Genomic DNA, 24297 nt, shown 5'->3' with positions numbered 1-24297 from the left:
CTTTCCAACAATCAGACTTGAACTACATATTTCCTGAATGATCGCTGCTTAAAGAATCAGGCCAGGCCATGAGACAATGCAGCCATGTACACTAGGTATGATGCTAAAGGAAATATGAGTGCCCAAGTCAAAGATTGTTATACAGAGAAAAGAATCTCTGCCTCTAGGCTGCCTCGCGAATATCAACAGTACCTTCAAGTCCTGGGTATCACATGCAAGGAAAAAGCAAACATTAATATAATAACCATCAGAACCTTTAATAAACAACAGCTTTATTTGGCATTACCATCTTTATAGTTACTGTCCTTATCCTATTATTTACTGTGCTGTTTTCTAGAAGAGTGATTAATACAATCACCCGGCAATTTGTACATGACTGTTGTGTATGATAGTAGATTCCTCTTACCCTCCACTTGGCCTTTGCAAAGTTTTTCTCAAATTGAGCACAGACTCCTGCCTTCAGATTTTTTTCCGAAGCCCCATTTCCAGCGATCCTGGCAAAAAAAAAAAAACGTAAAGTCTCTGAAAAAAGCAATTGTGTGTTTGAGTTTGTGTGTTTGTATATAGTCTTACCATCCATGCGAAAGTGCATTTTGTGCAGTAATTCTCAGCATCGGGTCAACATCCATAAGTCTGCAGACCAGCTCTTTTGCTGCATGACATTAAAGAGAGGAAGCCTGAGGTTTAAAACATCAAAAGCTTTAAAAAAAAAATTTCAGATCAGGAACTTATATCAGATCCTGATATTAGTACCAGCAGGGGAAATTTCATCCCAGTATGGTGAATCAAATTCAAATTCTCCGGCAACAATGCGGCAGAAGATTATCCTGTTGTGCATGTCGGTGTTCTCCTCCTCAGTTTCATCATAGAACGGAGGGTTTCCAGACAACCTACAAATGAGATTTGTATTATTTGTATTATGATGTGTTGTGTTGAATCCATTAGTATGTATTAATATATGCTGTAGATTTACTGAGATTTATTTAAAATCAAGTTTTTTTTGGTGCCATAGATGCTGTATAAAACTTCAAGTAGGCAGTTTTTTGGGTTACTGGGTTTTAGAACAATGTGCATTTTAGAAACACTAAACAAAAAATATTCAAAATTAATCTCATGATTTCTGACCAGTCTTCTGAAAGCAGAAAGCCACAAACCCCTGTTTTAAAGAGCCAAACATAAAGATAATAAAAATCAATGACAAATAAATTGAATGTCACAATGTCACTTACAAGATGTACATAATGACCCCCACCGCCCAACAATCGACTGGTCTTCCATAGCGATGACGAGCCACCACTTCAGGGGCTGGCAGGAAATATGACAAAAAAAGATGTGATGGTTAGTACTTTACATACAAGTACAAATAAATAGAAAGAGAAAGAAAACATGAAAGAGATAAATATGTGATAAATCAATACCCAGGTACTCGGGTGTCCCGCAGGGCTCGGTGATTGAGCCATTCTCAAACCTGGACAGGTAGAAATCCCGCAACACGACCTTGTTGTGGTTACTCTCTCTATAGTACATCAAGTTCTCCAGCTGAAATGACAGAAAAAGGCACAGGGTAAAAAAAAACGGGGGAAAAAATCAATACTTTCATATACAAGTAATGATACAAAGAAAGACATGGCATTAGGCCAAAGTATGACTGAATAAGAGGTCGCTGTGTCCCAAATAATGTTGATATTCCTCTTTCAGCTGGCTAGTAGAGACCAGACAGGACACACCCTTCACCCACTCTCAATGTGAAGAATGAGTTTTGTCTTTAAAACATAAATCTGAAAACACACAGCTGACCTACTACATATAATACATGTATCTCAGTCTGTGATATTTCAAGCACAAGCCTTAAAAAAGAAATGCATCAATGCTATATCTAAAAATGCCCAGGAGGCAATACAGAATTATGCATTACTGAGAAGAATGAGCTTTGAGCAAATGAGATACACGTATACATTTCTGATGCTAATATTGTGCACAGCGTGTTGCTGCCGTGCACTAGAGGGCACTACAAACACATGTTGTCGCATGACAAACAGCCTCATAACCTTAATGGCTTTAGTATGAAGGATTAGAACCACAGGAGGTGGCAAAAACTGTTTATTACTTTCATATTTGTTTTGAACATTAATGACACCCACAAGGAGCTCCTGCAATATTACAGATGCACAGTGTTATGAGTCAAAGGGGTCTAGGCGTTTGATTAATATAACTGATTATCATTTAATACTCCGCAGACAAAAACATCCCCAGCATACACATATACAATAACAATAATAGTTACAGCCTTATCACACATTTAGACTGTTTCTTTGTATTAAAGTAAAAACAAAATGAAGCAAAACCACAAGGTATCATTACAAATGGCCTGTCTTTTCAATTTTATATATCAGCCCAGTTGCATTCCACTTAATGCACATATTGCACTCCGTTATTGTATTGTACACAATGCATATGGACAACACAAATGATGTACTTTTCATTGATAAATAATATATTATGGTTGCAAACCCACCTTTAAATTCCTGTGGACTATGTTGAGGGAGTGAATGTACGCCACTGCTTCTAAGACCTGACGGATCACATTGGCGGCATCTCTCTCTGTGTAGTTCCCCTGGTCTAAGATCCAATCAAACACATCTCCACCTGTGGCCCTGTGACAAACACACAGTCACAAAAATAAATGAGAAAAAGAAGGGAGATCTGAATATGTTTGTAGACTGAATTCCTATTTAATCTTTATTTAATCAGCAGCAAGGTTGTTTATTCACATTCTTAAATTATGGATGGATTATGCCCTGGACCAATGGGCCAATATGTGTGTGTGTGTGTGTGTGTAATAATACAAATCTTATAAAATTATATAAATATTATGAATGATTAATTAAAAATCAAAATCGGTTCTTGTTCTTTGGCTAGTCACCAAACATAAAACAATTAGTAAATTAGTATCACAGTGCTATATTAGAAGTATTTTGGTTAACCATTATATAAAAAACCTGACCAAATTTGGTAATTAGCTGCAATCATGAAGAAAGTGTGCAGTTTTCAAATGTCATATTGTTTATGAATATATTATAATAAAAAAAATATATTAATCATAAAAAATCAATCAAATTTGACTAATTCTAAATCTATACATTTAAATCTGGATCAAAACATTTTAATAATACCTAAAGTGATGCACAGATGTGAAACTCCAAAATCTTAGAATATCTTGTCAAACTGTTACGTTATATCATAATATATATGGAATTCGACAACTTCATGTACATCTAATTCAGTGTAACACTGACAGACCATTGCCACCAAAATATTTTATTTGATTTACAACCAGCATCCTGCAAGCTAAATATAAGAGGACCTTTAAAATCTCAATGGAAATAGTAACTGTCCAGAAACTCCATTTTCTATTATAGTCACTCATTACTGTAATCTTAATAGCTCTAATAGCATGTCAATGTCATTCATGCAAAAGCATATGACAGAGTTTTAATAGATTTTAGCTCTGGCTAGATCTGGATATTTGCATGAGGAGCGGAGACAGAAGAAATGCATTTTCTGGAGTGATGTTCTGATGTAGAGAGACGTGTCCTTGGCCTACTGAATGACACTTGCAAGGGAACATAACAGATCACGGCAAACGGAGGTCAGACTCACAGCTCTTGTATGATGAAGAACTCTTTCCTGGTCTCAAATGCATCAATCAGCTGTAGGATGTTAGGGTGTTTGACCCTGGAATAAACACATCACGGCAAAAAGCTGAATAGTTTCTTTATCTCACATTAAATAGAGAAACGTGCTTCAAAGAGAGTTAGAAAAGACAGAAATAATCACACCAAGGGTGATGCATAGAGCATCTCTTACCCTCTCCATCCTTAAAGGAGTAGTTCACCCTGCTACATTTACAAATTTGTGCTCCAGAGTTTAAAGACAATTTGAGGTTTGAAATGACACGAGGGCAGAATTTAGATTTCTGGGTGAACTATCCCTTTAAATGTTTTCTTTGTCCTCTCATATCAGCACTCTCCCAAAACCCTACATCATCTGTTGATGTTTTGAGTCACCACGTACATTTTCAAGATCATGATCTCGTTCTTGGCTGCCTTCCGCACTTTCCTGCCATCCTTCTTGAGGAATTTCTTGCACACATAGACCTTGTCCGTCTGTCGTTCCTTTACCAGGCACAGCTCGCAAAATTCTTTGCTGCGAAGAAAAAGTACACTGAATGCTGCATTTCATGTTGCAATAAATACCCCTTATGGTTGTTTTAATAAGCACATTACTGTGACAAGCACCTATCTATTGGGAGAAATGTATCTTAAATGAATGTTTAATGAGATCATTTAATGAGATCTGTAATTGATGGACTGGCTTTCTTAAGGCTATAATGGCAGATCTATGCACACTCACGCCTTGAGGACCTGTCCAATCTCGTATTTGTCAGTAACGTCTGACAGGCTGTTGTATGTCCGCCCATCTCGCAGAGCAAGGCACCCAAATGGCATGACAGCATCCACCTGTCCAGAGGAGAACAAGCGTGCACATACACATACAGCCATCAATCTCAATAAAACTAATGTCATTCACTCTAGAGGAGCATGTGTCTTCACAAACTAGCCTCACCATGACAGGTTCCACACAGAGCATGTGCTGAACAATTTCTGTGAAACAATCCATTCCTTAAATCGACCCATTGGACAGAATGTGACAATTGCTACGCAGAAATTCATTCTGCTTGTGTTTCATGAATAAGGCCCACTGATTATAAGACACTTACTGGAACAAGGGTGCAAAATAGATTTGGAAAGCCTTAGAGTTTTTTTCTTTTCAACCAAGACTCTAAAAGGAGATATGTTTAGCCCTCAGAAAATGTTTTTAAGGAGGTCTGACTAAATATTATATGAGATTTTTATTTTCTGTTCATTTTGGGTTAACAGTTATTTTTTCCCACCCAACTCTTTTAAAATATGGGGCATGTCTGAATATAGTATAAAATGCTGATTTGCATGATTGTATTATATTTAATCAAAAATTCAATAAATGTGAGTAAATAAATAAAACTGATAATGTATCAGGGTTGTAAATCACAGGTTTGCAGATTTTGCCTAGATTTAAGATGTCACTCACTAGTGGCTAGCTAGTATGGGACCAAATGTTAGTTTTGTTAATTAATAATAAACATATATTTTCCATATTTGTATAACAATAATAAACACCATGCTTTTCTCCCTATTAAAACAGCAACTTCACATAAAATGATCAAATACACACACATGCATACCTATTATATATGTGTGTGTGTGTGTGTGTGTGTGTATGTAGTAATAGATAACAGTTATCACTCCAGGGAACACAATTTGCATAATAAAATTGTATGCCATTTGTGAAAAGGTGTCATATAGAAAAAGGTCCAAATGCTGCTCTATGAAACGGAAACCACGCTTTGTGTCTGAAGAATTATTTTATGTATTACACAATGACAAGAAATATAATGCTCAAGTGAAAATAATTCAACAGATGGTTGAGAGGACATTTGTCTGTGAGGAGAAAAAGATCTTTAAGACTGATGGTATCAGTGAGGAAGAGCATGTTGAGAGTGACAGCATCTTTATCAGAAGAGAGAGTGCTGGTCTGTTAGCTGTGTAATCCAGCTCCGGCTCCTGCCCCTAATCCCTAATCCCTCACATGGATCCATGCAAGGGAGGGGTCGGGATACAGTAGGAGAGGTCAGGAACAAGATAAATATTGCATAACCGGAACACTGTGTAGGACTATGCTGATTTCCCGCTGAATATCTGATATGAAGTGATGAACTGGAATATTGCAATATCTGTTTTATCTGCTTAGAAAAGGAAGTGAAGAAATTAAAACCATCGAGGCACTTCCATGCTTGTGCTTGACAGCTGTTCATCCTACAGCGCAGTCAACATGGCATTCTTACTTGTACTTCTGAGATATCATGTTTGTTATATTTGCATAGCTATTTCTGTTGCCTGCCTTCTGGTACCACACAAACAACCCCATAACAGTCAATTAAAATGAAATTGTGCCACAATGATTTGTATGTGACAGGCCTTTTAGAACATTTCAGCATTTAAATAAATAAAATATGACACCTGAAAAAAAGTTACAAGAGCGCCCGGTTAGTCATAAGGCTTGTGTCTAAATTAAGATGTAGTCAAGATGAGAACAATGCTGTGGTGTTGTAAATTTTGACTTGATATTATTTCATGTGCAGGTTGCAACAATAACAAAAACATGCTCACCCATGAGTAGAATATAAGAAACTGCAATGGACAGATTTTTTTTAGAAAGCAAATGAAAAGGGTTAACTTGACCCCAATCAGACACTTTTCTTAAGGGTCCTTTACATAAGATGTCTTCTTGTGTTCAAATTTAACTAGATAGGACACAACAGAATGAAACAGACCACATGGCTCTCCAGACGTGTTTCAAAAAGTGAAACTATTTTTAACTTGACATGCTATCTTAAAAATGCAACACTCGTGTCAGAGCTGTGGCATAGAGGGTAGTGCGTTGCTTCAGAAATATAAAGGGGTGAAGAGCTTGTGGGGTTCGAGTTTGGCTCAGACCAAATCCCTCTCTCTCTCTGTACATGGCACAATATTCAAAAGCAGTGGTCACTTTTGCGAGAGGGTTTTATTGCGTGCAGGAGCAAAATACAATTTTAGAATAACAAATAGATATTTATTTACAAAAATAAATTACAATTTTAAACAAATAATTAAATGAGAAGCATGCTTAAATACTTTCATAACAAATATTTATTTATAATAAATGCTTCTATAATAATATAATATAACTTTAAATAAATACATAGATATTAAAATATTTAATATAATTTTTCAAAGACACACGATGAAACGTTTTTGTTTGAAATTAACCAAATGTAAATAATGAGCGAATTCATCATAAAACAATTTTTCGTGAACCAGGTTGTCTTACCCTAAATTACAACAGCAAGCCTATAATAATTATTCATATTTTAGAGTTATCAGGACAAATATCCCAAGAAACTGCATACTTTCATATTTCGTCAATGTTTATGAAATATCCGTAAATAGGGATTCAGTCAACTCACGATGCGATACAATTCACAATACTGATTTCATGATACGATTTTCTCACTCTCAGTTCTTTAAATTAGATTGTATAATTTCAAAATTTAAAGCAAAAACAATCGTCTGACTTCAAATGTGTGAAATTTGGCTACATAAAACAAAATACGTGAAGAATAAAAACAGCAGACACGCTGGATGAGACGCAAGGCAATCTCTTCCAGCAGGTGGCGCTTATGGAACAGCGGCAATATAGTGTTTCCTTGCTTGCCGCAGTAAACAAAGCAGCGTTGCGCTTATAAACACTGCTTCAGTATACAGAGGCAAGACTGAAGGAAAATGGCATGAAAATTTTTTCTGAAGACAGTCAGAAACATATATTCATATAAACCCACACCCCGAACTGAATCGCGGCTAGTTTAACATTTCAACCATCTGGAATCGTCACATTTTTATCAATTTTCAACCGGCTCGGGGTGCATCGCTACATCCCTATCTGTAAATAAAGGAAAGAAGGCTACTACTCTATTAAGTGGAAATAGCTTAAAGCCACAACAACTGAATCTCTAAACCAGTTACTAGTTTGGTCTGTTTGTTTACAAATAGTTTCCACCATTATCTGACATAAATAGCAGTCATTATGTTTAACATTAGCATTGCCAAACTTTTGTAACATTATTTTAAAACTACAGATTTGAACAAAGTCAGAACAATGACAGCATTGGGAGCAACTTACCTTAATAAGACCTTATCCATTTTTTATTAAATGGGAGAGTTTCGATGTTGTTAGTGACTGATAAGGCAGTCATCTGTAACCATCTACACAGCGATAGTGCCTCAAACCATCAAATTCATCCACGCAGAATAGCAAAGCCGAAACTCATTTTATGCCCAAAAAAATGGTCCTCAGCAAGTGTTTTGTAGTCTTATGCCTCAACCACTAAAGGGCCAAAAGTCACATAATACAGATTTTTAAAAGAAAAAATATAAATAAATAAGACTAGTCATTGGAGGATGACTAGCTGATGACAGTGGCCCATCTGTAATGCAGAGGAAGTTATACGTTTTGAGCCAGACTGCTACTTCCCTCCTACAGGCACTTTTTAACACTCTTTCCGTATGGCATGAACATGCTGACAAGATATATTCACAACGAGCGTGGCTTCTCTCAGGAGATGGATGCAAATACAGAAGGTGACATGCTTACATTAGGGTAGCGATGCGCATGTTTTGATGGGAACCTTGCACTGGAACAACGGATCACATCTGACAGCTCTCGCTCATTAGTCGCCCTCAATACGAGTGTGTGCCCAGCGTTACAGGACTCAGGTGCAGCGTAAACACGTACTGAACCACACATCCTTCTCTCTGCGGTGCAGAAAAAGTCAATCTTGTTGAGAAGACTTTGTTAATGTTCCATTATGGGATGCGTTGGGATGAAGGATTACTGTCTGAGAGCGTGTGATTTCTCAGATCGGTTCTGGCAAAAATGTATGTCATTTTAATTGGGGACCATGCATATTCATAATGGCTATTTTTGCACACGCCCACGCCTTACATACACACACCCATCTTTGGGTCCAAAATTAGCATTCGAACATTCTCGCAGCTTGCAGAAGGCAGCGCGTCCACCAGAGACAGAGTTCAAGAAAGATACAAAGACAAGGCAGCGACAAAGGGCTCGAGGGGTGCCTTCTACAAAGACTAGCTTGCAACAGATGCCTCGCTCCATCATTAAAGACCATGAGTCCCTCAACCATCAGCCTTTCCCAAGATGCTTCTCTTTCCTCCCCTGTCTGTACTACTCTTATTAAAGCAATGAATCTTCATCTCTAGAGACACACACATTAAACACCAGATCCAATCCCGCAGGATGGATGAGAGGAGCTGTGCTGTTCTCCAAACACATCTGAACCCAAACCCACACACACACTCGCTAGCAAGCAAGCACACACACACACACACACCGCCTCACAATCCAGCACAGCAACAAGTTCAAAAGTCACAGCATGGAGCGCAGAAGTTTGATGTCCTCCCTTTCTTCCCCTTGCTTAATCTGGTGCTAAATTATAACTTGCAGTCCCGCTTTCATGTCCACCTCTCACAGACAAACACCATAATCATTATCATCCTGTTGGGTTTATTATGCATTTGGTGTTCTGAAACAGAATTTTGGCAACGCTAGGCGCAATATTTGCCAGAGCCTCGGCTCAAGCCTCAGATGTAGTGAAAATATTGAGAAAAGACTCATCCGAATTAGTAAAGCAAATATTCTGCCTTCAGTTCAGCTTCGTTACAATTACATGTCATGTTGGGGTACTGTATCACAGAGCGTTGTATGGGAAATGTAAACAGAACACCATTTACACTTTTTCTTCCATACTGTGACATACATCCAAGTAAAATGAATTATTGAAAAGACTTTATTATAAGACAAAGACTTTGTTTTTGATTGGATGGAGGCAGATCTGAATGCAAGCTTAAGAAAGGGTATACTGTAGGAAAGGGGCGGGGTTTATATGGACGAAATGATTGGAGAAGTCCAGACATATGTCACGAGGTCTGACATTTCACCGGAAGATATATTATTTCAATAAAAAATTACAAGATCAAAGTATTTTGAAAAAAATAGAAAGAAAATGAACAAATTGTTCACAATGGACGAATCGTTCACGACAAAAATCTAAATTCATTCTGAATCGTTTTGTGAACTGAATCAAATGATTCCCTCAAAATATCTGACTCGAATGATTAGCTCACGAATTGGACATTGCAATTTCTCTCATGAGCATGCCTTAAAGAACTGGGGTGGATATTTGTTGGTGAAGACTTAAATTTCAGTCTGTTCCTCACACAAAATCATCATACGACTTCAGAAGACTTGGAATGTTCACGACTCGTACAGATGACTTTTATGATACCTTTATGGGCTTTTTTGTCCTTTTGAAGCTTGAAACTCCAGTTTTCCATTTATTTATAATTTTTATAATTTTTTATTTTTAGACTTTTTTTCTGCTTTATCAAGATGCAGAAACACACTGACCTCTTTCAGTCTGACCACTTGTGAATAGATCACCTGAGACAGATGTTAATACCAAGTGTAAACACAGCCTTGAATTCATTTTTAAGTTACCCACCCATGACTTGGTCCGACTCCAAAATCAATAACATGTCCAACTTTACTAGTGGATTCTTGGAATGGACTTTGGCATGAATGTAAATGGGGCAGTGTTAACCCCACCCAGGCTGAGTGAGTCCAGCTGGGCTGCTGCTTGGAGCAGCTGGATGCTGCACAGATCAGTAGAGGGAGGAGGGAAGGGCTCTCATTCACACACAAGATGCTTATCCAAACTGTCTGCTCCTCAGGAGGGAGGCTCAGAAATTTGGAGCTGATGCAAAAGGACAGCTTCCATACAGGAAGGGCAGCATAAGCCTGGATTAAATCAATCAGTTTCCCTTCAGGTGGAATGTTATGAATTGACCAGGACTGATGCCGAAGACATGGATGTAGGTTTTGCCAGTTTCTGTAGGTTGTACATGATGTACGTGACTAGAATGAGTGCCTTATCCCTGCATTTAAGAGCACATAGGTGAAGACACAGGCAACACGAACAGGGAGGAGAATATATTGAAAAGAACTGGGAGAATGGACCATTTGTGACATACACAAATGTTTAGCAGGGAGGGAGGAGATCGGAATGAGAAAATAATCAGCAGGACAATAGAGGAAGGCGAGGACTGAAGGTTAGAAAGCATGGTCACGTCACGTCACTGTGACTGGCTGATTACACGGTCAAAAGCAGGGATATTTCACCCAAAAATGGAAATTTTGTCATCATTTACTCACTCTCATTTTGTTCCAAACCTGACGTCTGTGGGGAAAAAAGAAGATCATTTGAGAAATGGTTCAACTGTGCCATAAAATGAAAGACAATGGGGTAAAACAACCACAGGTTTGCTCTAAATTTCGTTTAATATACCAAAAAGATATTTTTTCCATGGTGTTTTCCACAGCAGAATAGTCGAACAGATTTAGAATGACACAGGGACATAATTTACATCTTTTATTTGGTTTTGATACTTGTATTTTTTATAATGAATTTGACATGCATAAAGACTCAATTTTACTGTTACATGCAGTCCTGGGAATCAAATCCATAACCTTGGAATTGTTATAACCATGTTCGACTATTCAAGCTATAGGGAACACACTATTTGAATACATTTTTATTTTAAAAATTAATATAAATATATAAAAATATTTTCCTACAAAAAAGCTGCTCCTTACGTCTTTTTAAGGAACACTCCACTATTTTGAAAATAGGCTAATTTTCCAACTCCCCAAGAGTTAAACAGTTGAGTTTTACCATTTTCTAATCCATTCAGCCGATCTCCGGGTCTTGCTACTTTTAGCGTAGCTTAGCATAGATCATTGAATCTGATTAGACCGTTAGCATCTCACTCAAAAATGACCAAAGAGTTTCAATATTATTCCTATTTAAAACTTGACTCTTTTGTAGTTACATCGTGTACTAAGACTGAAGGAAAATGAAAAGTGTTCTAGGCCGATATGGCTAGGAACTATACTGTTCAAAGTTCCTTGATTATTACGCCAGAATGAGAGTATAATTCCTAGCCATATAGGCCTAGAAAATCGCAACTTTTCATTTTCCGTCAGTCTTAGTACACGGTGTAACTGCAGAAGAGTCAAGTTTTATATAGGAAAAATACTGAAACTCTTTGGTCATTTTTGAGCGAGATGCTAACAGTCAAATCAGATTCAATGATCTATGCTAAGCTCCGCTAAAAGTGCTTCCGCCAGACCTGGAGATCGGCTGAATGGACTCAAAAACGGCAAAACTCAACTGTTTAACTCTTGGGGAGTTGGAAAATGAGCCTATTTTCAAAAATAGTGGAGTGTTCCTTTAAGTTAAAAACTGCATCATGGAGCTTGAAAAAAACCTCTACCACATGCCTCTGACATGTTTGTCATACTCAAGTGGGAAGGGAAAGAAATCTAAAACGAAAACTCCAAATGTACTGTAAAAATCGGTTCAATGATTCATGAGAAATGTTAAAGTATCCATAATGGTATTTTGAGACTCATGTAGGCAGAGGAGAGGAACTCATTGAGTTAAAAGACCGCAGGTAAAACACGGCTGTAGGAGGACAGATTTTATTCATTAGAAAGACAGAAACCATTAAAGCTTTCATTCGTCTTCCTGTCTGAGTCTTCACTCAGCTCCTATTGTCTTTAATATTAAGTGGAATCGTTACCTGTGATGACACAAATTGATTTCATTGTGGTTTTGCCACAATATAATGAGGGACTCCTGCTGCTCGCTGTAGTCTCTTATGCCTCTGAGAAGCCAATGCAAATGTAGCATTTCCTTTAAGCCGTTTGCCTGCTCGCTACATGAGCGAACCCTCCACCCAATTATAATCAGAGATCTCCACATAGTTCATAGTTCCCTCATCACTGAACTGTCTGCAAGCAACAACAGAGCAGAAAATAATTTACACCCGCCTTTTTAATAAGCAAATTTGGCTCAGTGCGCCAATGTAAATTTACAGGAACGCCGGGTATATTTATTTATTTTTTGTCAGAATTATGGACATATTATAAAACCAAGCTCCAAAACAAATGCAAATGAAGCCTTGTAAATGGATTTCTATGAAATGATGCTAATACCACACAGAAACCCAGAGCTGCAAACAGGTCCCGCTTCTTTGCGACGAAACACATTTTTTAAGTTACATTAAACCCATTAGCGAAAAATCAAATGTAACCGAAGTCATTTAAAGCTAGAAGACGGGCCTCTTGTCGGTCCGGTACAGCAGGAGATGCGACTATTGCTCCGGTTTGCTATATAACGAGTTTTTAAAGCATGCTGGCAGCAGCGGTAAAAGGGCCCTTCATGAGACCCTTCTTTTAGCAATTCTGTTGCTTTTTTAACACGGATGCCTGTGTCCTAGCAGAATCTAAATGAGGTCCCTGGGGTCTCGCACAGCCGGGGCCACATACAAGACATCTGCATCATTACCTTTCTCTGTCTCCCTACAGGCTGTTCTTCAGCTATAGATACTTTGTATCTCCCAGTGGGGAGACAGTGGAGCTAAAACAGGAGCTGGTGTGTGTAACCTTTGGTCAATAGACACCTGTGGATAAAAGCGGCGACTGACTGAAGCAAAAATCAATTTGACGAGCGACGAACAGCTATAGTCCAAAACTGAGATACAAACACAGGAAGGATAGCAGAAGAATAAAACATTATGCCTCATTCTTGTTTGATGATGGATTTGCAGATTTCCGTTTGATGGATCGAGAAAAACGAACAAACCAGGTTGTGATAGAGAGTCGGGAGGGTAAATGTGCATTCGCTTGCTATTGTTTATGAGTTATGCATTAGCATTGAGTGGATTACCGCTGAAAGGCAGCACGGTAACTCACGCTTAAATGCAGTAATGAGAAAAATATACACTTGCTTACCAACTAACTGTGACTTTAATTCAGCATTATGCACAGACCTTTGGGTTGCTCAGTGTTTTGGTCTGAGATGTGCTTACTCAAGTGAACATACACATAACACTCCCCTACACACACACACACACACACACACTTTCAGACAGACACATGGTCACTGATGGTTTGAAAGTCTAATGATTATGTTAGTAAGAGGGGTATTTGTGCGACCCAGAAATTAAAACCACCCACAGTCACTATATCCAAATTTTCAGCAGCTTGATGAGTGTAATAATGGGGTCAGATCATACATTTTTAATTATTTTTTTTTCCCCTTAGGTTCACTATGTTAAGCTTTCCTACACCAAAAATAGTGGTATCTTGACATTTCATTTTTGCCCCAAGCAAAAAATTGTTTTTAGTAATGCATTTTTTGTGTGAAGTCTGAGACAATCACACAGCAGCTGACTAAACATTAACAGCAATGACAATAACAGTAGAACTTTAGCCTCTCTATCGCCATCTGTGGCTTATACATAAATCGCAAGATACTAGTGAAGTTTTTTTTAGCTCAAATCTATTAACTTATTTTCTGACGTGTCACAATTGCAGGGTATTTTTATTAAGTATGTAAATGTGTTTGTAGTACACTTAGCATGAAATAAATGTATTTCAAATACTTTTTAGTGTATTTATTTTTCACTACGGTAAAGCGAGAACAGAGATTTAAAGAAAGATTTTTTTTTAAGCAATCGTCAATATGGGAATTGTTCAATTCATTGTGCAAATTTAAAGTATTAAACATAATTTTTTTATGTAATTTAAATAATAGAATCTATTAGATGAAAAACATTAAATTAATTTCAAACTAAATAATTCCAAATGTGGCTTTAGTAGCTAAATGAAATAAAATGTTATGTTTAATAATAAAATGTTACATAAAATTTGAAGTACTAAAATTATATATATATATATATATAGACAAAATTGCTCTGTTGGCTGTGGAGTCGAGACATTTGCAAATATGATTAAAAGATGAATATGAGACAAAACTACAGAATGTCACATTTTATTATTAGCCATTTAGACATACGTGTTTTACCAAATAAAGAGAACAGCACTTTTAGAGTTCATCCCACTCATTGATGTGAGCATAAGTATTGGGACAGTTGTCCCTTGCACACAATCACAGCAGTGAGTCTGTGACCCATAGACATCACCAGACTCTTGGTCTCATCCTTTGAAATACTTTTCCCAGCCTTTAATGCAGTCAATTGCAATTGTTGCTTGTTTTGGGGAGTTTCTGCCTTTACTCTCCTCTTCAGCTGGTCAAATTCATGTTCAATCGGATTTAAATCTGGAGATTGACCTGGGCAATCTGAGACTTTCCATTTATTTGCTCTTATAAATTCCCTGACTGAACTGGCAGGGTGTTTTGGGTCATTGTCCTGATGCAATATGAAGCATTTCCCAATGAATCTGGTGGCATTTTCTTGAATATTGGTAGGCAAGATGGTTTTGTATCTTCCAAATTCATTCTGCTACTGTCATCATACATTAAGTCATCAGTGAAGTTGAGAGGGCCTGTTCCAGTGACAGCCATGCATGCCCATGCCATGACACCACCTCCACCATGCTTTATAGATGAGGCTGTATGCTTGGGATCATTGCAGTTCCCTTTTTTTCTCCACATTATTGCTTTCCCATCACTTAGATAAAGGTTCATCTTTGTCTCATCGGTGCATAAACACACTTCCAAAACTCTTCTGGCTCACTTTTGTGCTTTTTTGCAAACTCTAATCTTGCCTTTCTATTTTTGGTGCTGGTCAGAGGTTTGCATCTTGCTGTGTAGCATCTGTAGCAATTCTGTGTCAAAGTCTCCTGAGGACAGTAGATTGTCAGAGCATCACTCCAGCTTTCTGGAAGTTGTTGGTGATTTTACAGACACGTCTTTTAGGATTCATTTTCACAGCTTTTATGATTTGTCTGTCATCAACTACTGCTGTTTTCTCAGCCGATCAGGTCGTTGTTGGTTGCTGGTGTCGCTGGTGGTTTCCAAACTTTTGATTTCTCCATGCCCTTTGTTTTTGCTAGAGCTCTAATTGACTTCCTCATTTCTTTTAGCATCCAGATTGCTTGCTTTTCTCTCAAAGTCAGCTCCCTCATCTTCATCTTGGTTTGTGTGTGTCATCATCGAATGCAAGATTCAGAATACAGAAGTAATGGATATAACTGATACGACACATTCCCTGCTTTTAATATCTGAAGAATTAATGCAACAGGACACAGCTGATCACTTAGAAAGACCTGTGAGGCAACTGTTCCAATACTTGTGCTCACATCAGATAGAGGGATGAAACTCTAAAAGTGCTGAATTTCTTAGCTGGTAAAACATCTATGTGTTGAATCACCCAATAATAAAATCACATTCTGTAGTTTTGTCTCATATTAATCTTTTAATCATATTTGTACATCTCTTTACTCCACAGCCAACAGAGCAATTTTGTATTTACTGTTCCAATACTTTTGGAGGGCACTGTATATAAAAAAACTTATATATAGAAATATAAAAAAAAATAAAATCGAAAATGACTGAAACTAAATTACTAAAACTTAAAAAATTCTAAATATTACTATAACACCATTTATAACTGCAGTAACAACCTGAAAAACTGAAATAAACTGAAAAAAAATTCAAAATTATTTTCTGTCATGTTTGACAGCCTGCTATGCTGTTGACAGCACTTAAACTGTTTTCACCCAAAATATTCATTTTTAATGGGCCATATTTTGTGTCTATGTAAATGCCCATTTCAAATGTGACATGAGTAACAATGCTTATGGGTTGTGGGTTTGCTGTCAGGTCTAATATAGTTGTTTTAGGCAATAACAGCCATTACATTCCGACAGGTTCACAAAACAAACCTCACTGAAATCTGTTGCACAAACTGTAAAGGTTAGATTGATTCGATCAGGCACCTTGTTAAATGAAGGTTTCTGGTTCAGTGTAAGTTAAGCTCTATCGGAAACATTGCTGTCAATTACCGCTGAAAATAATTTAGAACCACTTTACAAGCTGAGGAACGAATACAAATTGTCCGTGGTAATCGACAGTATGCCACAAATGCTGTTGATAAAACTGAACTAGTTAAACCTGGATCATTCCTTTAAAAATAAACCTCACCTACACGTTATGCAAGGCCGCATGTGCTACCCTACAGCAAGGAACAGCTTGCAGACCTGTAAAAACAGAAAGCTGCTACTTCCACCTTGAATTGCTAAGATCGTAGAAAAATGCAGAATTTATGTACATGTCAGGGAACATGATCTGAATATTTTTTAAATATAGTTGATTACACTAAATTTATATAAATGCTGCATTCGAATTTTTAGATCTGGATAAATTTAGCATCACATCACTTGCTCACCAATGGATCCACTGCCGTGAATGGGTGCTGTCTGAGTGAGAGTTCAAACATCACAATAATTCACAACCTTGTTATAAACAAATTCATCATTATGAAATTTTTAACATAAAACTATCCATAATTTTCCAGTGAAATAGTGATCTTGTCTTAATTAGGAGAGAAATATGCACAGATCAGGTACCGTTTACAAGCGAAAACAGTCCAAAAAAGTTCCAAACAAATATGTCAGTATAGATTTTGATGTGAGAGGACAATAGGAGATGGACTTTTTCACTGGAGGAAATGTTACTAAGGATTATGGATTAGTATTTTTGCCAGAAAGCTAAAATGCCTTGATGTTGAATGTGTTTCATGCAGATTTTCACTTCACAAACTGTTAATTGATGGACTGGAGTCATGTGGATCGCTTTTGTGATGTTTTTATCAGCTGTTTGGACTCTCATTCTGACGGCACCCATTCACTGCAGAGGATCCATTGGTGAGCAAGTGATGTAATGCTAAATTTCTCCAAATCTGTCCAATGAAGAAACAAACTCATCCACATCTCAAATGGCATAAGTGTGAATAAATTATTATTTTAGGAGGAAATATTCCTTTAAATAGATAGGCCTGTCTGCTGATAAATTCAGTGTGGAAAGGAAGAATTTATGGTGTAATAATTATTGATTTGTATCTAAGAACCTTCCATGCTGCATAATGTTTAGGTTGATTGATAATTGCTCATGTGCAAGTAAAATTATGCACAACCCTCACCTATAGACATTCATATGCATTACAACTCTCTCTCTCTCACACACACACACACACACACACACACATCCTTCTGGCGCTTTCTTTCACCAGCTGTGATGCTAAACTAACATTGCAGACTGTTCAAGATTCTGTTTGAAAAATGCCTCCGTTACTCCACTCTCAACTATTTTATTATTTTCATGTAAAATGAACCATTACAGAAGCTGTGGTATATTATTTCCCCCCTCAAACCCAATTGATGATTGTACTCTAACCGTTTGGTCTCCACACTATATCTCTCTATTCTCGTGAAGCTTTGATCCTTCACACTATTGTTCATTTACCCAGCTCCCCCTCTTCCTGCTCAGCCTGTGTTTTCAAATGTGAAAGTGGAAAGAACACACATGAAGAGAAGAGCGAATAAAGGACACAACCTGGGATGATACAATTTTCACATTTAAATCAGCAATGGACAAAGGCTTTGTGCTGAACGTTGTTATACAAGCCAAATTTGGCAACAGAAATGAAGAGCATCTGTTATGCACACAGCCAATTAAAAAACTGTTATGTCATTCATTGTTTGCCACAATCACAAAAAATGTTAAATTAAACGAAAAGAAATGCAGAAATACGTTAAAACACCCACAAAGTAGTTCGCAGGTCATGTACTGTATATGCCAGACATATGAAATTGTACAGTTAGAATGATCTCAAAATCCAGCTGTAAACTGAGCATCTGCAATACCATGAGCCTCAGGCTTGTTTCCTATGGAAGTGACACATCTGCACATGCACTTTTACACTCACCCATACTCAAATCATTTCACTTTAGGATCCTGGTTTTAGACATAGCAGCAAGTCATCATGATTATTAATGTTACTATGCCCATATATGGGACTAAAAAAAGATCACATAGACATTAAGTCATATATATATATATATAGCCACTTAAAGTACACTACAGTTTGCTGATGGGATAAAGTGATAACCTGGCCTTATTTGACCGCAGTCTAACATTTTATAGTATTTAAGATCTTTATGCATAATATAAGGCACTACAAACAAGCACATCTATCATAATGCACAATGACTCTCCCACTAAAAGCCTCTAACATGTATTTTGGGCTGCAGTTCGTCATATTAATGGAGTGCTAGTTTGCCGCCCACTTGTTGTCATCTCACCTGCATGCGTACATATTTGTTAATTTATGTTGTCTTCGATGTGGAAAGTAGCTTCATCTTCAGAGTGGAAGGTAAACATTTTAATACTTTTTCCCCTTACTTCTGTTTATCTCGCACAACTAACAAGGTTTGAACATGGTGATTCACTCTCCTGAGACATAGCATAGGTCAGCTAGTCAGGTTTTACTGGAATAACAGAGAGGACAACCTGGAGCCTGTTTCATAAAACAAGTTTACCAAATAAGCCAGGCTTATTTCAGTTAGTCTGACTTATTTTGAACCAAATCAACTGACAATACGTCAGACTAACTTAAATAAACCTGGCTTATTTGGTAAACTTGCTTTATGAAACAGGTCCCTGTTTAAGCATGCAAATTGCCTTCTGTTTGTCTCTGTGCAGTTTGGAGGAACCGCCCAACTGATTCATTCGAGTGAGTCACCTATGCTGGAACCGCTACATTCGACAAGAAGATTCAACCGATTCATTGAAAAGGAGAGATTCAAAAGAGTCATTAAGTCCCAAATCGGACATCGCTTGTTCTAAGCACTGTACCACTGTTTTACAGCTCCACATTGATACTTCTCAAATAAAATGGCTTAACTACTGAAAAGGTGATTAAAAAACCGAGACTGTACCACCTTTCTACTGAGAAATGTAGAAATGTAGTGATGAATGTTTTAAATTGAACTGTAATTTAAAACAGTTACATATTTATATCTTCATTTTTATAATTAGATTTAAAACAATAATTACAAATAATATTTCTTAAATGTGCACCCATTTGTAGGCTATAAATAATTTTCCCAAAAAAATTTAATGTGTCATATATTCAACATCGGAGAACTATTAATATGTGAATGTGTAATAATTTAATTATTAACTTGAAATCTCAGGTACTTTAAGTAGCTAAATATATATTTTTTTTAAGTTTGAGAACTCCTGATGTGCAGTTGGACTGGACGCACGGATTTGGCATCAATGACAATAACAAACAACAATAACAAATGTTAATAAGCCTATTCGTTTTGCTATCCAATCAGAACAGACTTGTGACCCATTTTATTTACGAGTGGTCCACCAAATTAGAACCACTGCTTTAATCTTCATTAATCAGACCTTCCTATCAGAAGGGTCTTCAAGCTAATGAAGACCTTGGCAACAAACAAGAGTAATGGGTCCACTGAGGAAGTAAACTCAACAAACTTTTAAGCTGCTAACGCAACATTAAAGTTACTGTGAATAAAAAAAAAAAAGGCTTCATGGTAGTTTAATGAGGACATTGCATGAAACTACTGCAGCTGATGAAATAAAAATATTGTTTTTTCATAACGTGAGGTGAATCTGGGATATGGATGATATGAGTGTGAGAAACGTGTGCAGCCATGTCTTCGGAGGAGAATTAGGTCAGTTTGGCTCCTGGGAGAATCAGAGGGAAAAAGAGAGAGAAAGAGCAAGAACAAGCGAGTGAAACAGAGAAGACAGCGGGGATAAGGGATGAAGTGAACAAAGTAGAAGGTTAAAAGTGAAGGATGAAGGAGAAAGAGAGAAAGAAAAAAAACACCTGAAATGCTTTAAGTGGATGGTACCAAGAGAAAAACAACTCTGCATCAGTGCAATGCTTGTTGTTTTAAATGCTTTGACTTCAAGTCTCTACACAACAATAAAAAAAAAATTAAAAAACATGTGCATGGCAAAAAATGATTCATAGATCACGTAAATAATGCATTAAATAATAATGAAAAAAAAAAGTTACCAATGGTTTACTTCTAACAACTAAAGGAATACGAGTTTAAATGCTAGCTTTTATATCATGATGTTTGATTTATGGTTTTATTTACCTGTATTTAAGGTCAAATAGCCCTAACATGAAAAAAAACAGTAAAATCTTTGTAATACGTCCCATGAACCTTCTTTCCAGCATGCACTGGGATATACATAATTAATATGGTTGTATTGACCATAGAACACATATTGACCATACATTTAGAAATTAGTTGTCTTGTATGCCAGGGTTAGTTTTCTTATGATCCAGTCTCCTGTATGGTCAATTATGACTGATTTTAAATCATGTGAAGTTTACATTACGTTCAGTCATGATATTTACTTAAAATACCAACGCAAATGAGTTCAACTCTTAAAAAGACATGCAGTATATTGCCTTTTTTGTTTTATTCATTGAAGTTATTAAAACCTCATTTTTACAGCATAAACTGTGAAAGTGTCTATACAAACTGAAATGATGTAGAGATGCTTATGTGAAAGGTTCAAAAGATGAAGCATGATAGAGAAACATCCAACATAACTGCACTGAAGTTTACACAAGAGATGTCCGTGATGTCTTTCTAAAGCCAACCACAGATCTTGTGTACGTCACAACAGCTCCTCAGCTCAAATCTCAAAGTACAGTGATGTGTCCCTCCATCCCCCTTCAGTCATTCTAAAACACAGTTTCATCTCCCGCTCTGTACTGTAGGGCTTGACACTGTACTGGGGTAATTAGTTAGTGGCTGGAATAGATGTATGAAATATTAAGGGACTTCCAATGGGACCAAACTTCAAATGAAAATCTTGCTGGCCTTCTGGAAATGTGCCAAGCAGGAAAACTGGAAATATGTACTAAAATAACAGGGATATGAGTGTGCATGTGTCCTTGGGCATGCACTGGGACATACATAATTAATAAGGCTTTGCTGACCATTTGCCAGTTTTATTGTTGCTGAATTTGTTGTCACATTTAGAAATGTATTGTCTTGTATGTCAGGACTAAGTTTCTTACAGTTTCTTGTGTGGTTATTTATGGCAGATTTTAAAATGAATGTAACATTTTCCACTATAAAGAATCCATTGATGTTAAAGATTCTTCATGGAACCATCAATGTCAATAAAGAACCTTTATTTTTAAGAGTTTAAAGCAAAACGAATTCTCAGAGAAAGCTTTATTCATTTAAGTTCTATGAACACTTCATTTACAGTCTTCAATTTTAGACTGCAAAAGTATCTATACAAATTGGAATGATCTAGAGATGCTTATGTGGAATATTAAAATGAAAAATAAATGGGAACGTGCATAAATATGTCCTTGTGCTAAGTGTTGATACATATTTCAGACTGATTTGATTCAAATTCTCATGGTCTTGCTTTTGATTTTATTATATTAAATTCTGTAAAATTCTGATTTATTTATGTTTCATTTTGTAATATATGAAAGAAATGATCTCCCAGCTAATGATGGATTATACAATGAACCTTTTACTTTTTAAGGTACATTACAATATTTTACATGGTCCAAACTATGCAGTTTACTTGCTATTTATTATTATTCGTTTTTATTTCATATTGTTTTTTTACAGATTTAATAATAAACACAGCTTGCTCTGTGGAGCGCAGGTTAATTCAACTAAAAATTGTATTTCTTGTTTAAAACATTACATACAGCCAGCCACAACTCATTTTGCTTTATGTGGTAGGGCTGTAACTATTCACTCAACACCTGATTCACGATTATTCACACTTTTTTTTTCTCTAATTTGTCTTAAATGAGATTTAAGACAAATTAGAAATGGAAAGTTGCCCTTTTATTGCTTGGACAAAATGCAGCACAGTTCTTTGTGAAATTGAAATATGTCAAATAACAAAACTAAAATGAAATTTTATAACAAAACCCAAATTAAATAAAAGAAATAAAACAAATATAAAACAAATAAAACAAATCTCAAACAAACTCAGCCTTTGCCTGTGCCCTTCCCATTTAAAAAGAGAGGCAACCACTGTATTTTAATCACAATCCAAACAAAGATGCTGCATGCATTCAGCATGAACAGGTTTTAATCTAAATTAGACTGTATAATTGAGAAATTTGAAGCAAAAACATCAGAATCAGAATGAGCTTTACTGGCCACGTATGTTTACACATACAAGGAATTTGTTGTAGTGACAGAAGCTCCACAGTGCAACAGAAAGACAGCAACAGGACAGGACACAGATAATAAAAGAATAATATACAAATATCCAAATAGGCAATGTACAAAGCAGCAAAAACACAATATATAATATAGACAACTATGTACAGTGGGTACGGAAAGTATTCAGACCCCCTTAAATTTTTCAGTCTTTGTTATATTGCAGCCATTTGCTAAAATCATTTAAGTTCATTTTTTTTCCTCATTAATGTACACACAGTACCCCATATTGACAGAAAAACACAGAATTGTTGACATTTTTGGAGATTTATTAAAAAAGAAAAACTAAAATATCACATGGTCCTAAGTATTCAGACCCTTTGCTCAGTATTTAGTAGAAGCACCCTTTTGATCTAATACAGCCATGAGTCTTTTTGGGAAAGATGCAACAAGTTTTTCACACCTGGATTTGGGGATCCTCTGCCATTCCTCCTTGCAGATCCTCTCCAGTTCTGTCAGGTTACCGTTGGTGGACAGCCATTTTTAGGTCTCTCCGGAGATGCTCAATTGGGTTTAAGTCAGGGCTCTGGCTAGGCCATTCAAGAACAGTCACGGAGTTGACCCCCACAGCATGATGCTACCACCACCATGCTTCACTGTTGGGACTGTATTGGACAGGTGATGAGCAGTGCCTGGTTTTCTCCACACATACCGCTTAGAATTAAGGCCAAAAAGTTCTATCTTGGTCTCATCAGACCAGAGAATCTTATTTCTCACCATCTTGTGGTCCTTCAGGTGTTTTTTTGTGTCTTGCACTGAGGAGAGGCTTCCGTCGGGCCACTCTGCCATAAAGCCCCGACTGGTGGAGGGCTGCAGTGATGGTTGACTTTCTACAACTTTCTCCCATCTCCCGACTGCATCTCTGGAGCTCAGCCACAGTGATCTTTGGGTTCTTCTTTACCTCTCTCACCAAGGCTCTTCTCCCCCGATAGCTCAGTTTGGCCAGACGGCCAGCTCTAAGAAGGGTTCTGGTCGTCCCAAACTTCATCCATTTAAGGATTATGGATGCCACTGTGCTCTTAGGAACCTTAAGTACAGCAGAAATTTTTTTCTAACCTTGGCCAGATCTGTGCCTTGCCACAATTCTGTGTCTGAGCTCTTCAGACAGTTCCTTTGACCTCATGATTCTCATTTGCTCTGACATGCACTGTGAGCTGTAAGGCCTTATATAGACAGGTGTGTGGCTTTCCTAATCAAGTCCAGTCAGTATAATCAAACACAGCTGGACTCAAATGAAGGTGTAGAACCATCTCAAGGATGATCCGAAGAAATGGACAGCACCTGAGTTAAATATATGAGTGTCACAGCAAAGGGTCTGAATACTTAGGACCATGTGATATTTCAGTTTTTCTTTTTTAATAAATCTTCAAAAATGTCAACAATTCTGTGTTTTTCTGTCAATATGGGGTGCTGAGTACATTAATGAGGAAAAAAAATTAACTTAAATGA

The 24297-nt window shown here is 37.0% G+C and overlaps 1 protein-coding gene across 2 annotated transcripts in view; it reads right to left on the bottom strand.

The window, feature by feature from the left end:
• camkvl (CaM kinase-like vesicle-associated, like) overlaps positions 1 to 24297 on the bottom strand; it is a 46917-nt gene that overhangs the window by 3144 nt on the left and 19476 nt on the right. Inside the window, exons 2-11 of one of the 2 annotated variants that reach the window (XM_079401016.1) lie at positions 10930 to 10954; positions 4414 to 4520; positions 4075 to 4206; positions 3661 to 3735; positions 2516 to 2654; positions 1419 to 1539; positions 1230 to 1305; positions 754 to 890; positions 574 to 652; positions 407 to 494 (exon numbers count right to left, since the gene is read on the bottom strand). In XM_079401016.1, coding sequence (XP_079257142.1) covers positions 407 to 494; positions 574 to 652; positions 754 to 890; positions 1230 to 1305; positions 1419 to 1539; positions 2516 to 2654; positions 3661 to 3735; positions 4075 to 4206; positions 4414 to 4520; positions 10930 to 10935 — 960 coding nt within the window. In that variant the 5' untranslated portion in view covers positions 10936 to 10954. The remainder of the gene's footprint in view (positions 1 to 406; positions 495 to 573; positions 653 to 753; positions 891 to 1229; positions 1306 to 1418; positions 1540 to 2515; positions 2655 to 3660; positions 3736 to 4074; positions 4207 to 4413; positions 4521 to 10929; positions 10955 to 24297) is intronic. The other variant, XM_079401017.1, reaches the window with a different exon arrangement.

Source organism: Barbus barbus (genome assembly GCF_936440315.1).
Source record: "Barbus barbus genome assembly, chromosome: 40".
Lineage (NCBI taxonomy): Eukaryota > Metazoa > Chordata > Actinopteri > Cypriniformes > Cyprinidae > Barbus > Barbus barbus.
Note: the sequence above shows the minus strand (reverse complement) of the source record. Positions and strands in the feature narration are given on the sequence as shown.